Source organism: Mustelus asterias, chromosome 8 (assembly GCF_964213995.1).
Source record: "Mustelus asterias chromosome 8, sMusAst1.hap1.1, whole genome shotgun sequence".
NCBI classification, from domain to species: domain Eukaryota; kingdom Metazoa; phylum Chordata; class Chondrichthyes; order Carcharhiniformes; family Triakidae; genus Mustelus; species Mustelus asterias.
The window spans coordinates 134,384,201-134,399,131 of record NC_135808.1 but is presented as its reverse complement, the minus strand read 5'-3'; the positions used below and the strand labels follow the sequence as shown (position 1 = coordinate 134,399,131).

Here is a 14,931-nt window from a genome sequence, read left to right as displayed (position 1 = left end):
GATTCCTGATCGGTAAGGGAATTAGGGTTTCTAGGGATCAGGCGGGTAAGTGGAACTGATCCACTTCAGATCAGCCATGATCTTATTGAATGGCAGGGCAGGCTCGAGGGGCTAGATGGCCTACTCCTGCTCCTATTTCTTATGTTCTTATGTTCTTATTCTCTGGGAGGCTAGGGAGGAGATTGCAGAGCCTTTGGCTTTGATCTTTATGTCGTCATTGTCTACAGGAATAGTGCCAGAAGACTGGAGGATAGCAAATGTTGTCCCCTTGTTCAAGAAGGGGAGTAGAGACAACCCTGGTAATTATAGACCAGTGAGCCTTACTTCTGTTGTGGGCAAAGTTTTGGAAAGGATTGTAAGAGATAGGATTTATAATCATCTAGAAAGGAATAATTTGATTAGGGAGAGTCAACACGGTTTTGTGAAGGGGAGGTCGTGCCTCACAAACCTTATTGAGTTCTTTGAGAAGGTGACCAAAGAAGTGGATAAGGGTAAAGCAGCTGATGTGGTGTATATGGACTTCAGTAAAGCATTTGATAAGGTTCCCCACGGTAGGCTATTGCAGAAGATACGGAGGCATGGGATTGAGGGTGATTTTGTGGTTTGGATCAGAAATTGGCTAGCTGTAAGAAGACAGAGGGTGGTGGTTGATGGGAAATGTTCATCCTGGAGTTCAGTTACTAGTGGTGTACCGAAAGGATCTGTTTTGGGGCCACTGCTGTTTGTCATTTTTATAAATGAACTGGATGAGGGCGTAGAAGGATGAGTTAGTAAATTTGCGGATGACACTAAAGTCGGTGGAGTTGTGGACAGTGCGGAAGGATGTTGCAGGTTACAGAGGGACATAGATAAGCTGCAGAGCTGGGCTGAGAGGTGGCAAATGGAGTTTAATGTGGAAAAGTGTGAGGTGATTCACTTTGGAAGGAGTAACAGGAATACAGAGTACTGGGCTAATGGTAAGATATTTGGTAGTGTGGATGAGCAGAGGGATCTCGGTGTCCATGTACATAGATCCCTGAAAGTTGGCACCCAGGTTGATAAGGTTGTTAAGAAGGCGTACGGTGTGTTAGCTTTTATTGTTAGAGAGATTGAGCTTCGGAGCCAGGAGGTCATGTTGCAGCTGTACAAAACTCTGGTGCAGCTGCACTTGGAGTATTGCGTACAGTTCTGGTCGCCGCATTATAGGAAAGATGTGGAAGCATTGGAAAGGGTGCAGAGGAGATTTACCAGGATGTTGCCTGGTATGATGGGAAGGTCTTATGAGGAAAGGCTGAGGGACTTGAGGCTGTTTTCGTTAGAGAGAAGAAGGTTAAGAGGTGACTTAATAGAGGCATATAAGATGATCAGAGGATTAGATAGGGTGGAGAGCCTTTTTCCTCGGATGGTGATGGCTAGCACGAGGGGACATAGCTTTAAATTGAGGAATGATAGATATAGGACAGAGGTAGCGTCTTTACTCAGAGAGTAGTAAGGGCGTGGAATGCCCTGCCTGCAGCAGTAGTGGACTCACCAACATTAAGGGCATTTAAATGGTCATTGGATAAACATATGGATGATATTGGAATAGTGTAGATTAGAGGGGCTTTAGATTGGTTTCACAGGTCGGCGCAACATCGAGGGCCGAAGGGCCTGTACTGCGCTGTAATGTTGTATGTTCTATGAGTGTGTGGTGTGTGTGTGTGAGAGTGTGAGTGTCAGTGAGTGTGTGGTGTGTGTTAGTGAGTGTGTGGTGTGTATGAGTGAGTGAGTGTGTGTGTGTACGTGTGTGTGTGTGTGTGTGTGTGTGTGTGTGTGTGTGCATGAATGTATGTGAGTGTGCCGGTGTGTGTTTGTGTGTGTGAGAGTGTGTGTGTATGTGCGTGTGAGTGTGTCGGTGTGTGTGTGTGTGTGTGTGTTTGTGTGTGTGAGTGTGTGTGAGAGTGTGTGTGCGTGTGTGTGTGTGTGTGTGTGTGTGTGTGTGTGTGTGTGTCTGTCTGTCATTGAACAGAGAATTTGATGCTACTCTCTGCCTCTGATCACACATTAAGAAAGACCATTGGCAGATGAGAACTGTGGGACGGGTACCCTTCATGGGTACACAGCAGGAAGGTGGGGAATGAGAAATGTTGGGTGTGTTCTAAACACTGGAAAACAGTTTTCAATAATTAAGCAGAAAAGTTGAAATGGTAACTACTCACAGTGACGCCTTCCTTCCAAATGGCAAATGTCCATCCTCCGATAGTCAAAATGATATCCCTGAAGAAGGGTGACCTTTGCACTGTGTTTACAGGACCATCATGCACTGCGTAGCAATGAGTTGGTCTTGGGGCTGTAATATTAATAAACACATATATACATGTATATGTATCTGCTTTTTAAAAAAGACAAAGAATTGAACATTTTATCTTCAAAATGAAAAAGCCTGTGTTGGAGGCAATGTGAGAGTTATTGTTCCAATCGTGTGAAGGTCAGTTTGTTTGAAGCCTATTCACAAACAACTTAACTCCAACTAACAAAACTGATTTTCAAATTTGATTATCAACCTATCATGCTGAGTTGGATGGAATCAATATGAAGCAACATGTCGCTCTCAGGACTTCAGAAACAAACAACTAGTGTAATTTATTCATTCATGGGATGTGGGCTTTGCTGGCTCGGCCAGCACTTATTGCCCTTCAGAGGGTGGTGGTGAGCTGTCTTCACTCCCTCAGGTGTAGGTACACCCACTGTGCTGTTAGGGAGGGAGTTCCAGGATTTTGACCCAGCGACAGTGAAGGAACAGCGGTATATTTCCAATGGTGAGTGACTTAGAGGGAAATGTCCAGGTGCTAGTGTTCTCATGCATCTGTTACCCTTGTTCTTCTGGATGGCAGTGGTCATGGGTTTGGAAGGTGCTATCTAGGGAACCTTGGTGAGTTCCTGCAGTGCATCTTGTAGATGGGACACACGGCTGCCACTGTGCGTTGGTGGTGTAAAGAGTGAATGTTTGGATGGGGTGCCGATCGAACAGGCTGTTTTGCCCTAAATGGTGTTGAGTTTCTTGAGTGTTGTTGGAGCTGCACCCATGCAGACAAGTGGAGAATATTCCATCACACTCCTGATGCGTGCCTTGTAGATGTCGGACAGGCTTTGGGTAGTCAGGGAGTGAGTTACTCCCCACAGGATTCCTGGACTTTGCGGATTCAGCGATGGTAAAGTTACTGAATGTCAAGGGGCCAGATGGTCATTGCCTGGCACTTGTGTGGTGTAAATGTTATTTGTTATTTGTCAGCCTAAGCCTGGATATTGTCCAGGTCTTTCTGCATTTGAACATGGACTGCTTCAGTATCTGATGAGTCACAAATGATGCCAAACATTGTGCAATCACCAGTGAACATCCCCACTTCGGACCCTATGATGGAGGGAAGGTCATTGATGAAGCAGCTGAAGATGGTTGGGCCCAGGAACACTACCATGAGGAACTCCTGCAGTGACGTCCTGGACTCCCCTATCATTGAAGATGGAGATATTTGTGATGCCTCATCCTTCAGTGAGTTGTGTAATATTTGTTGGGTGGCATGGTGGCACAGTGTGTTGGCACTGCTGCCTCACGTGCCCAGGGACCTGGGTTTGATTTCGGCCTCGGGTCACTGTCTGTGTGGAGTTTGTACGTTCTCCCCGTGTCTGCGGGAGTTTCCTCCGGTTGTCCTGGTTTCCACCCACAGTCCAAAGATGTGCAAGTAAGGCGAATTGGCCATTCTAAATGTAACTGTGGGGTAGCTGTGTGGGGTTATAGGAATAGGGCACAGCATGGGCTTGGGTAAGATGCTCTTTTGGAGAGTCAGTGCAGACTTGATGGGCCAAATAACCTCCTTCTGCACTGCAGGGATTCTATGATTCTATGACCATTCACAGCTGGATGTGGCAGGACTGCAGAGCTTAGATCTCATCCATTGGTTGTAGGATCACTAAGCTCTGTCGATTACTTGTTGCTTTCACTATTTAGCACGCAGGCAGTCCTGTACTGTACCTTCACCAGGTTGATACTTCATTTTTAGGTACACCTGGTGCTGCTCCTGGAATGCTCTCCTGCACTCTTCATGGAACCAGGGATGGGAGAATCGCCTCCCTGGCACTGTTACTTTTAGACTTTATAGATGTTGAATGTTTTGTTTGGCCATTTCAGAGGGCATTTAAGGGTTAACTACTTGCTGTGGATCTGGAGTCACATATAGATGAGTAATGCGGGGAAGATAAACATGAAAATACCTGACCAGCTGCTCGCTGGGTGAGTAAATAAGTGGCTGTTTTTTTATTCATGCAATGTGGACATCACTGTCTAGACCAGCATCTAACTGAGTGGCTTGCTAGGCCCATTTCAGTGGGGCATTTAAGAGTCAAGCACATTGCTGGGGTCTGGAGTCACATGCAGGCCAGACTGCTGAACCAGGTGGTTTTTACGATAATCGGTAATGGTCATTATTGCTTTTTTAATTCCAGATTTTTATTGAATTCAAATTTCACCATCTGCCGTGATAGGATTCGAACCCAGATCCTCAGAGTGTTTCCTCAGAAGGAACTCTTCAAAAATGCAGATAATTAAAATACAACAAAACTTACTCCAACTTATAAATCAAAGAAAGGGTTTAATAAAGAAACATCATTACTCCAAACATGGGGCCTCGCTACTGGGCCACTCCAAGCTCCCTACAATTCCACATAGTTTCTTATTTATAGTGAATCAGATGGTCAGCTGACTATTACATCATTCTGCAATTGGTTCCATGGTTTACTGGGTCAGCTGACCCTTACATCTTGTTCCCATTGGTCACATTACATCCAATACAAAGTTGTCACCGGTTACACTCTAACGCAGAGCACTACCCTGGGTCTCAGGATTACTAATCCAGTGACAATACGCCGCTGCCTCTCTGTAGGTATAAGTTAATTTATCAAGCCTCCCGTGTGCAAGGTTTCCCCTGCAGCATTTGCAGCTTGCAAACACAGGACCAAACTGACCTGCATATTTCCCCAAATAATGAAAGAGTTCAGCGTGTCCGCAGACCCAACTGCTCGCAAATGAACAGAACTGCTCGCAGTGTATAGAACGCTGGTTAGGCCACATTTGGAGTACTGCGTCCAGTTCTGGTCGCCGCACTACCAGAAGGACGTGGAGGCGTTAGAGAGAGTGCAGAGAAGGTTTATCAGGATGTTGCCTGGTATGGAGGGGCTTAGCTATGAGGAGAGATTGGGTAAACTGGGCTTGTTCTCCTTGGAAAGACGGAGAATGAGGGGAGACCTAATAGAGGTGTACAAAATTATGAAGGGTATAGATAGGGTGAACAGTGGGAAGCTTTTTCCCAGGTCGGAGGTGACGATCACGAGGGGTCACGGGCTCAAGGTGAGAGGGGCGAGGTATAACTCAGATATCAAAGGGACGTTTTTTACAAAGAGAGTGGTGGGGGCCTGGAATGCGCTGCCAAGTAGGGTGGTGGAGGCAGACACGCTGACATCGTTTAAGACTTACCTGGATAGTCACATGAGCAGCCTGGGAATGGAGGGATACAAATGAATGGTCTAGTTGGACCAATGAGCGGCACAGGCTTGGAGGGCCGAAGGGCCTGTTTCCTGTGCTGTACTGTTCTTTGTTCTTTGAATGAGAAAATGAATCACTGCCAACTACCAATTAATGAATTAAGTTAAAGGCTGCAGAGTTTGATTTATTTGTTGGTTAGATGTCTTCCATCAATGTCTGTGTGAAATTACCCAAGGGATGATTTCCCTTTGTGCTGTAAACCTTTATGGTTCTAAAATGTATGCGTGTAAATTTTGATGGCACCCTCAGGCTGCAAGGTCAACATGATAACAGCACAAATTTAGGTTAGGTGCATTGGCCGTGCTAAATTCTCCCTCAGTGTATCCGAACAGGCACTGGAGTGTGGCAACTAAGGGATTCTCACAGTAACTTCATTGCAGTGTTAATGTAAGGCTACTTGTGACACTAATAAATAAACTTAATAAATAAACTTAAATTTAGATAGAGCATCGTGTACTGGTTAATACATCGTAATCCACTTCTCTGCCTTACTTTCCTCCTATAAGACACTTTTAAAAACTCTTCTCTGGAACCTATGTCCTGAGGCTCACTGTCAAATTTTGTTTTTTATGCTCCTGTGAAGCATCCTGGGATATTTTCATTCCTCTTCCTTGTAACAAACTCCAATAGGGTGATGACAACCACAGGGTCCCGTCCGATTGGACCATGATTGTGTTTGCAAAGTACTGCAAAGGCCAGGAAACTCTCGCACTCTCCCTGCCGGCAGGTATACAATCATAGAATCCCTACATTGCCGAAACAGGCCATTCGGCCCATCGAGCCTGCACCGACAACAATCCTACCCAGGTCCTATCCCCGTAACCCCACATATTTACCCTACTAACCTTCCTGACACTAAGGGGCAATTTAGCATGGCCAATGTGCTTTGGGGACACTAATGTCCTTTAGGGAAGGAAATGTGCTGTGCTTATCCAGTCTGGCCTACATGTAACTCCAGAGCCACAGCAATGTGGTTGACTTTCAACTGCCCTCCAAAGGCAACTAGGGATGGCCAATAAATGCTGGCCATCCAGTGGCGCCCATGTCCCACGAATGAATTTTAAAAAATCAACCTAACCCGCACATCTTTGGATTGTGGGAGGAAACTGGAGCACCCGGAGGAAACCCACGCAGACACGGGAAGAATGTGCAGACTCCACACAGACAGTGACCCAAGGCCGGAATTGAATCCAGTTCCCTGGCGCTGTGAGGCAGGGTTATTGCTAACCACTGTGCCACCGTGCTGCCTTAGCCACTGTGCCACCGTATGTCGGAAGGATTTAGTAGGTGAACACTCACTCTGTTTGGCTGCGTAATGAACCCGTTATGATTTGCGGTCATGAAATCCTGGGGTGGGACTCAAACCTGAAATCTCCGGCTCAGAGGCAGGGACACTAGGGGATTTTCACAGTAGCTTCATTGCAGTGTTAGTGTAAGTCTACTTGCGGCACTAATAAATAAACTCAAACTTACCGCACCACGAGACTGCCTTTTATTACTGTGAAGGTGCTAGATAAATGTAAATTGTAGTCATTGTTTAGAACTTTCTTTGCTACATCTGACATCACCCTGAGATTGACTGGTGTATATTTTACTACTCAAACCAGCCAGAAACTGCACATTTAATTTCATCTGGACTGTTATATTTTCCAGTATTTGGAACTTTATGAATTGTATACTTACTGGTCATTTTTCCAGTATCCATGTCTTTTTCAATTTGCCAGTCTACAGAAGTAACCTCTCCATCCTAAAGGATCCAAAATAAATGGAATACTTTCAACAGGTTTTTATCCAACATACTCTCACTAGGTTTGAACATTACCCCAGTGCCTGCTTACTCCCATCCTGACAGCAGCTGGACTTTCAAATTCTCATCTTTGCTTTCAATTCCCGTCATGGCTTTGAGCCGCCTATCTCTGGAATCTCCTCCGGCACCACAACTCTCTGGGATTTGAGCGCTCCTCCAGTTCTGGCGTCTGAACCACCCCCTTATTCCATCATTGGCAGCCGTGCCTTTATCTGCCTGGGCCCAAGCTCTGGAATTCCCTCTCCAAACATCTCTGCCTCTCTCTTCCTCTTCAAGCTGCCCTTACACCTATCTTTCAGATCAAGCTTTTTGTCACCTGTCTACTATCTCCCAACGTGGCTTGGTGTCAGACTTTGTTATATAATGTGATGCGCGATTAAATCACTCGGGAGGCTAGATTGTACCGGGAAATAAAGGCTTTTATTACTGACAAGAATGGAGCACACTATATACAATACAATACCAGACTAAAGGGTCACCAGGCAGTGCAGTGACCTTTATACTTCCCCTGGTAGGCGGAGCCAACTGGAGTGTACCACAGAACAATATCAACAGGTAGAACAGCCCAACCCTAACACCAACAGTAATTACAGTAACATATCTACAAACCCCATAGTGCTGACCATCCATGGCTCAGCACTCATAGTGGTAACCAATTATGGTTCACCACATTCACCCCTCCTTTAAAACAAAGGCCGGCGGGGCAAAAAAAAACAGAGCAACTGTTCATATATTCACAAGTTCAGTCGTATTGGAGGACCGCACCGTCTCTGCGACCTCCTCAACACTGGCGGTAACGCCGGTTCTGGTAACCGTGGTGACCTTCTCTCCAAGGCGGTGTCCAGTGACTCCTCCAGTTCCTCACGGACAGGTGGACCATGAGGTGGTGACAATCTGCTGGACTCGAGCACGCCTCGAGGTGGTGACAATCTCCTGGACTCAGGCAAGCTGTACACGGGAGTAAGAGGACTAAGTGGTGGTCCCGATACTGCCCGCGCGCCGTGTCAGGAAGGGAGATAAGGGTCGGGGGGTCCCTAACTAGGGGTGTGGAAGTGACTGGGGTTTCCAAGTCCCCTGCAGGCGCCAGATCTCTAATAGAGACCGTGTCCTCTCGCCCGTCAGGATATGCCACATAGGAATATTGAGGGTTGGCGTGGAGGAGATGGACCTGTTCAACCAAAGGGTCGGACTTGCGGGTCCTAACATGCCGCCGCAGGAGGACAGGTCCTGAGTGCGTCAACCAAGACGGTAATGAGGTCCCAGAGGAAGACTTCCTAGGGAAGGAAAACATCCTCTCATGTGGAGTAGCGTTGGTTGCCGTACACAGGAGTGAGCGAATAGAATGGAGCGCATCAGAGAGTACCTCTTGCCAACGGGAGACTGGAAGACCTTTAGACCTCAACGCCAGTAAGACAGCCTTCCAGACTGTAGCATTTTCTCGTTCAACCTGTCCGTTACCACTAGGGTTGTAACTCGTAGTTCTACTCGAGGCAATCCCTTTTGAGAGCAGGTATTGCCTCAAGTCGACACTCATGAATGACGAGCCCCTATCACTGTGGATATAGCTGGGGTAACCGAACAGGGTGAAAAGATCCCGTAATGCTTTGATAACCGTGGCAGTGGTCGTATCAGAACAGGGAATGTCAAAAGGGAATCATGAGTACTCGTCAATCACATTGAGGAAGTACACGTTCCGATCTGTCGAAGGAAGGGGGCCCTTGAAGTCCACACTCAGTCTTTCGAAAGGGCGAGTGGCTTTAATGAGGTGTGCCCTGTCAGGTCGGTAGAAGTGCGGTTTGCATTCAGCACATACCTGGCAGCTTCGGGTTATGGACCTGACGTCCTCCACTGAGTAGGGTAGATTCCGGGCCTTTACGAAATGGAAGAGCCGAGTGACCCCCGAATGGCAGAGATCATTGTGGAGGGCCTGTAATCGATTCTCCTGCACACTTGCACATGTTCCACGTGACAGGGTGTCTGAGGGCTCATTGAGCTTCCCTGGACGGTACATGATATCATAATTGTAGGTGGAGAGTTCGATTCTCCACCTCAAGATTTTATCATTTTTGATCTTACCCCGTAACGTGTTGTTGAACATGAACGCCACAGACCGCTGGTCCGTGAGCAGGGTGAATCGTTTTCCCGCCAAGTAATGGCGCCAATACCGAACGGCCTCCACAATGGCCTGGGCCTCCTTTTCCACCGCAGAGTGTCGAATTTCGGGGCCTTGGAGGGTGTGAGAGAAAAAGGCGACGGGCCTGCCCGCCTGGTTAAGTGTGGCGGCCAGGGCGAAATCAGATGCATCACTCTCCACCTGGAAGGGGATGGACTCATCAACAGCGTGCATCGTGGCTTTCGCGATGTTGGCTTTTATCCCTTCAAAGGCTAAGCGAGCCTCTGTTGCTAGGGGAAAGGAGGTAGACTTGATGAGCGGATGGGCTTTGTCCGCATAATTGGGAACCCACTGTGCATAGTATGAGAAGAAGCCTAAGCATCTTCTCAGTACTTTGATGCTAGTGGGCAGAGGAAGTTCCAGGAGGGGACGCATATGGTCTGGATCAGGGCCAAGGACCCCGTTTTCCACCACGTATCCGAGAATTGCTAGGCGGCGCTTGCGAAATACGCACTTCTCCCTGTTGTAGGTCAGATTCAGGCGAGACGCAGTGCGTAAAAATCTAAGGAGGTTGGCATCGTGGTCCTGCTGGTCATGGCCGCAGATAGTGACGTTATCCAGGTACGGGAAGGTAGCCCGCAGCCCGTTCTGGTCCACCATTCGGTCCATTGCACACTGGAAGACCGAGACCCCATTCGTGACGCCAAAGGGAACACTTAACAAGTGGTAAAAACGACCATCCGCCTCAAAGGCCGTGTTTTTTCGGTCCTCTGGGCGAATGGGGAGCTGGTGGTAAGCTGACTTCAAGTCAATGGTGGAGAACACCCGGTACTGCGCAATCTGGTTGACCATGTCAGATATGCGCGGGAGAGGATACGCGTCCAGCTGCGTATATCTATTAATGGTCTGACTATAGTCTATGACCATCCGGGGTTTGTTTCCAGTTTTAACCACCACTACTTGCGCTCTCCATGGACTAGGGCTAGGTTGGATGATCCCTTCCCTGAGGAGCCACTGAACTTCAGATCGAATAAAGATCCGATCCTCAGCGCTGTAACGCCTGCTCTTGGTTGCGATGCGCTTGCAGCCTGGCACGAGATTTTCGAATAAAGATGGTGGAGTGATTCTGAGTGTCGAGAGGCTACACGTGGAGCACGCTGGGCAATTTGGAGGCTGCTGTGCTCCGACTGAAAGTGGAGGGAGTGGCCCATCGTACTGCAGGGTCACACTCCTCAGGTGGACCATAAAGTCTAGTCCCAGGAGCATCGGAGCGCAAAGGTGCGGTAACACAAGGAGCCTGAAGTTCTCGTAAACTGTGCCCCGCACCGTCAGGTTGACCATGCAGCTCCCTAGCACGGTAACAGACCGGGACCTCGGCGCCATCGAAATTGTCTGTCTGACAGTCCGTACTCGGAGACCGCACCGTTTCACGGTGTCAGGGTGAATGAAGCTCTCCGTGCTCCCGCTGTCAAACAAACAATGAATTTGGCGTCCATTTACCTCTATGTCCATCATGGACTTGTCAAGTCTGTGAGGCTTGGCCTGGTCCAGGATGATTGACGCCACCGTTGGGTCTTGGATGCCACTGCAGGCAGCTGAGATGGTTGATGATGATGACCCCTGCTGGTCGTCCGCGGTCGGTGCCGACCAAAATGGCTGCGCCCATGGATAGCACGTGGTCGGTGGCGCTAAAAGTGGCGGCCCCTGCAGGTCGCACGTGTCTTGCGTCTCCGTCGTCAGGAATGGCCGCGCTCTGGAATCGCACGTGATGGAAGACCTCAAAGACGCTGGAGACAAGGAGACGGGCTCAGGAGAATCACACACCGCACTGCTATGCTTGGAGGGTGGTTTGGTCCTGCAGACTTTGGCATAATGCCCTTTCTTTCCACACGCGGAGCACAATACCGTTCTAGCTGGACATCGCTGCCGAGGGTGTTTCGCCAATCCACAGAAGTAACACCGCGGGCCTCCTGGAGCTGCCGCCGTCGTCAGGTCCGAGGTTGGAAACACAATCGCGCAGTTTTTCGGAGCCGCTGAATAAAGTAGAGTCGGTGGCTGTACTTGCCACGATGTTCCCACGTGGTCGGTGGGGTACGTTTCTAGACTTCTGGAGGCCGTCTCCATAGCGTCGGCCAATTCTACTGTCTTAGCGAGGTCTAGATTACCTTGCTCTAGCAGCCGAAGGCGAATGTACGACGAGCCGATTCCCGCCACGAACGCATCGCGGATCAAGTCGTTCGTATACTGGGCCGCCGACACTGGCTTGCAGTTGCAGGCTCTGGCTAGCTGCTGAAGTTCACACAGGTACTGTTCTGTCGTTTCGCCGGGCTGCCGCCATCGAGTGGCTAGAAGGTGTCGAGCATGGATCTCGTTTGGCAGTTTGTTGTACCGTTTCTTAAGTAGTTCGATGGCCCCTTTGTAGTCTTGGGCATCGTGGATTGCTAAGTATATGGTGTCGCTTACCCACGCGTGGAGGACCCACAGTCTATCGGCGTCGTTTTGAATGGCTGTTGAGGCATCGATGTAGTCTTGAAAACACTTTAACCAATGGTCGAAAGTGTTTGACGCTCCTGCCGCACGTGGATCTAAAGTAAGCCGATCGGGTTTCAACATTTGCTCCATGGTTTTTCAAACTTTTGTCAGTAATAAAATTGATGCGCGATTAAATCACTCGGGAGGCTAGATTGTACCCGGGAAATAAAGGCTTTTATTACTGACAAGAATGGAGCACACTATATACAATACAATCCCAGACTAAAGGGTCACCAGGCAGTGCAGTGACCTATATACTTCCCCTGGTAGGCGGAGCCAACTGGAGTGTACCACAGAACAATATCAACAGGTAGAACAGCCCAACCCTAACACCAACAGCAACTACAGTAACATATCTACAAACACCCATAGTGCTGACCATCCATGGCTCAGCACTCATAGTGGTAACCAACTATGGTTCACCACATAATGTTCCTCTGAAGCATCTTGGGACATCTCATTACACCTGGGGCGTTGTAGACATCAAACTCCATTGCAGACGAACAGGTGGATGATGAAAAGACTATTGGTTGTCCAAATAGTGCTGAGCAAAGTCAGCTTTGAGGTGGATACGACTCAATTTATTTACTGGCCGGATTGTAGGCTTTAAAATCATAGAGTGGATTTTTTGCAAAAAAATTCTAAGGGGGCGATGAAAATAATTCTAAGAACGAGCATGAAAATGGGAGAAATTTGCGCCTTTTTTTGGGCAACTTAAAAATTGAACTGAGTACAAGTCTACACAGTATATGCAAGATCTGTCAAGCCCCCCCTCACAGACATTGCCCTCCTACCCCTCCCCACAGGCTCCCCCAATCGCCACCCTCCCACAGGTCCCTCAGACATCACGCACAGACCCCCCCCTCCACACACCCTCTCAGACAGCCCCCATTGACTCTCCACACACCTCCCCACAGACTTCCCCCATACACCTCCACACAGACCCCCCCATAGAAACCACCCCCACAGAAACCCCCCCCTTCAATCGCTGGCCTCCCGATCATTCCCCCCCCCCACCCCCCACCAACAGACTCCCCCCAATTGCTGGCCTCCCGATCGCCGATAAGCGGCCTCAAGCCCCCTTTCCGATCGCTGTTCCCACCTTTAGCCCTCAACCCCCAATGCAGAGTTCTCCCTTTCCTCCCTTCCTCCCGACCTCCCCCATCGCTCTGGCCCCCCTGCTGTGTGGCCCCACCCCTCAGGCCCCCTTTGGCACTGCCCGGTGCCCAGTGGGCTGTGCCAGGTTGCCCAAGGGGCACCAGTGAGACCAGGGACCCAGACTGGCACTATCAGACTGGCACTATCAGACTGGCACTGCCCAAGGGTCACTGCCCCTCTCCAAACAGCCAGGGGCCTCAATGGCCTCCGGTCCCATTGACGAGGCCATCACGTCTGGTCCCTGTTGAATCTCACTCAATCTCTCAATTTACGCACATTAAAATAATAATCTTCCTTCCTATTTAAATGTTAACCTGAAACGAAACATTGCAGCGTTAACTCTGCTTCTCTCTCCACAGATGCTGCCAGACCTGCCGAGCTATCCCAGCCGCTTCTGTTTTTAAAATCCGATGGCCTGTTACCTCCTCAGGAATGCTATTGTAATGAGAAACCTCCAACCCAAACAAATAATCACGGCTCAGATTAATCAGACTTACCTCAGTGCCAATAAATAAGGAGGTATTTACTTCAGTCAAGCTTGTCAGATCCCTGCTTGAGGGAATATCCATGCTGCCGTAATCTGAACCTTCTCCTTTACCCTTTCCTAAGTTGAGTTGGGCCTTTTCTGTAGAAAAATTTGACTGCATTTACTTCAGCAATTCAATTGCCTATGAAGGAGTTTCAAAATGCAAAGAATAATTTAAAAGTCTTTAAAAGGCCATTTGATTTGATTTGATTTATTGTCAAATACATTAGTATACAGTGATAAGTATTGTTTCTTGCGCGCTATACAGGCAAAGCATACGATTTATAGAGAAGGAAAGGAGAGAGTGCAGAATGGGCGGCACGGTAGCACAGTGGTTAGCACTGCTGCTTCACAGCTCCAGGGACCTGGGTTCGATTCCCGGCTCGGGTCACTGTCTGTGTGGAATCTGCACATTCTCCTCGTGTCTGCGTGGGTTTCCTCCGGGTGCTCCGGTTTCCTCCCACAGTCCAAAGATGTGCGGGTTAGGTTGATTGGCCAAGCTAAATTGCCCCTTAGTGTTGCGGGATGCGTAGATTAGCGGGTAAATATGTAGGGATACGGGGATAGGGCCTGGGTGGGATTGTTGTCGGTGCAGACTCGATGGGCCGAATGGCCTCTTTCTACAGTGTAGGGTTTCTATAAATGTAGTGTTACAGTCATAGCTAGGGTGTAGAGAAAAATCAACTTAATGCGAGGTAGGTCCATTCAAAAGTCTGACAGCAGCAGGGAAGAAGCTGTTCTTGAGTCAGTTGGTACGTGACCTAAGACTTTTGTATATTTTTCTCGATGGAAGAAGGTGGAAGAGGGTTTGTCCGAGGTGCGTGGGGTCCTTGATCATGCTGTTCTTTTTTGGACAACTGCTCTTCCCGAGGCAGCGGGAAGTGTAGACAGAGTCAATGGATGGGAGGCTGGTTTGCGTGATGGATTGGGCTTCATTCACCACCCTTTGTAGTTTCTTGCGGTCATTATGAGAATGTTCAATATGTTTAGACAAAGTGAAATGTTTCCACTTGTTTGGGGAGTCCAAAATCAAGGGCGATAAAGATAAATATGTGGCCAACCCCTGCTCCGATTTGGAATGTATATTGAAGGTGAAGAATTCTGTCAGTAATGGATAATAAACTCACAGCACAGAGTAATCGTTGGATAGTTACTGTCACATTCAGTGCGTAAATTCAATTTAAAAATGTAACTATCACGTACGTATCTTAGTTTCAAGAGATGTTCACACAAGACTAGTC

At 48.4% G+C, this 14,931-nt stretch overlaps 1 protein-coding gene across 1 annotated transcript in view; it reads right to left on the bottom strand.

Moving 5' to 3' along the window:
* The window catches only part of dnai3 (dynein axonemal intermediate chain 3), a 94,668-nt gene that overhangs the window by 25,065 nt on the left and 54,672 nt on the right, over nucleotides 1-14,931 (bottom strand). The window contains exons 16-18 of the mRNA XM_078219227.1: nucleotides 13,662-13,789; nucleotides 7,238-7,301; nucleotides 2,178-2,308 (exon numbers count right to left, since the gene is read on the bottom strand). Of these exons, the coding sequence (XP_078075353.1) occupies nucleotides 2,178-2,308; nucleotides 7,238-7,301; nucleotides 13,662-13,789 (323 nt within the window). The remainder of the gene's footprint in view (nucleotides 1-2,177; nucleotides 2,309-7,237; nucleotides 7,302-13,661; nucleotides 13,790-14,931) is intronic.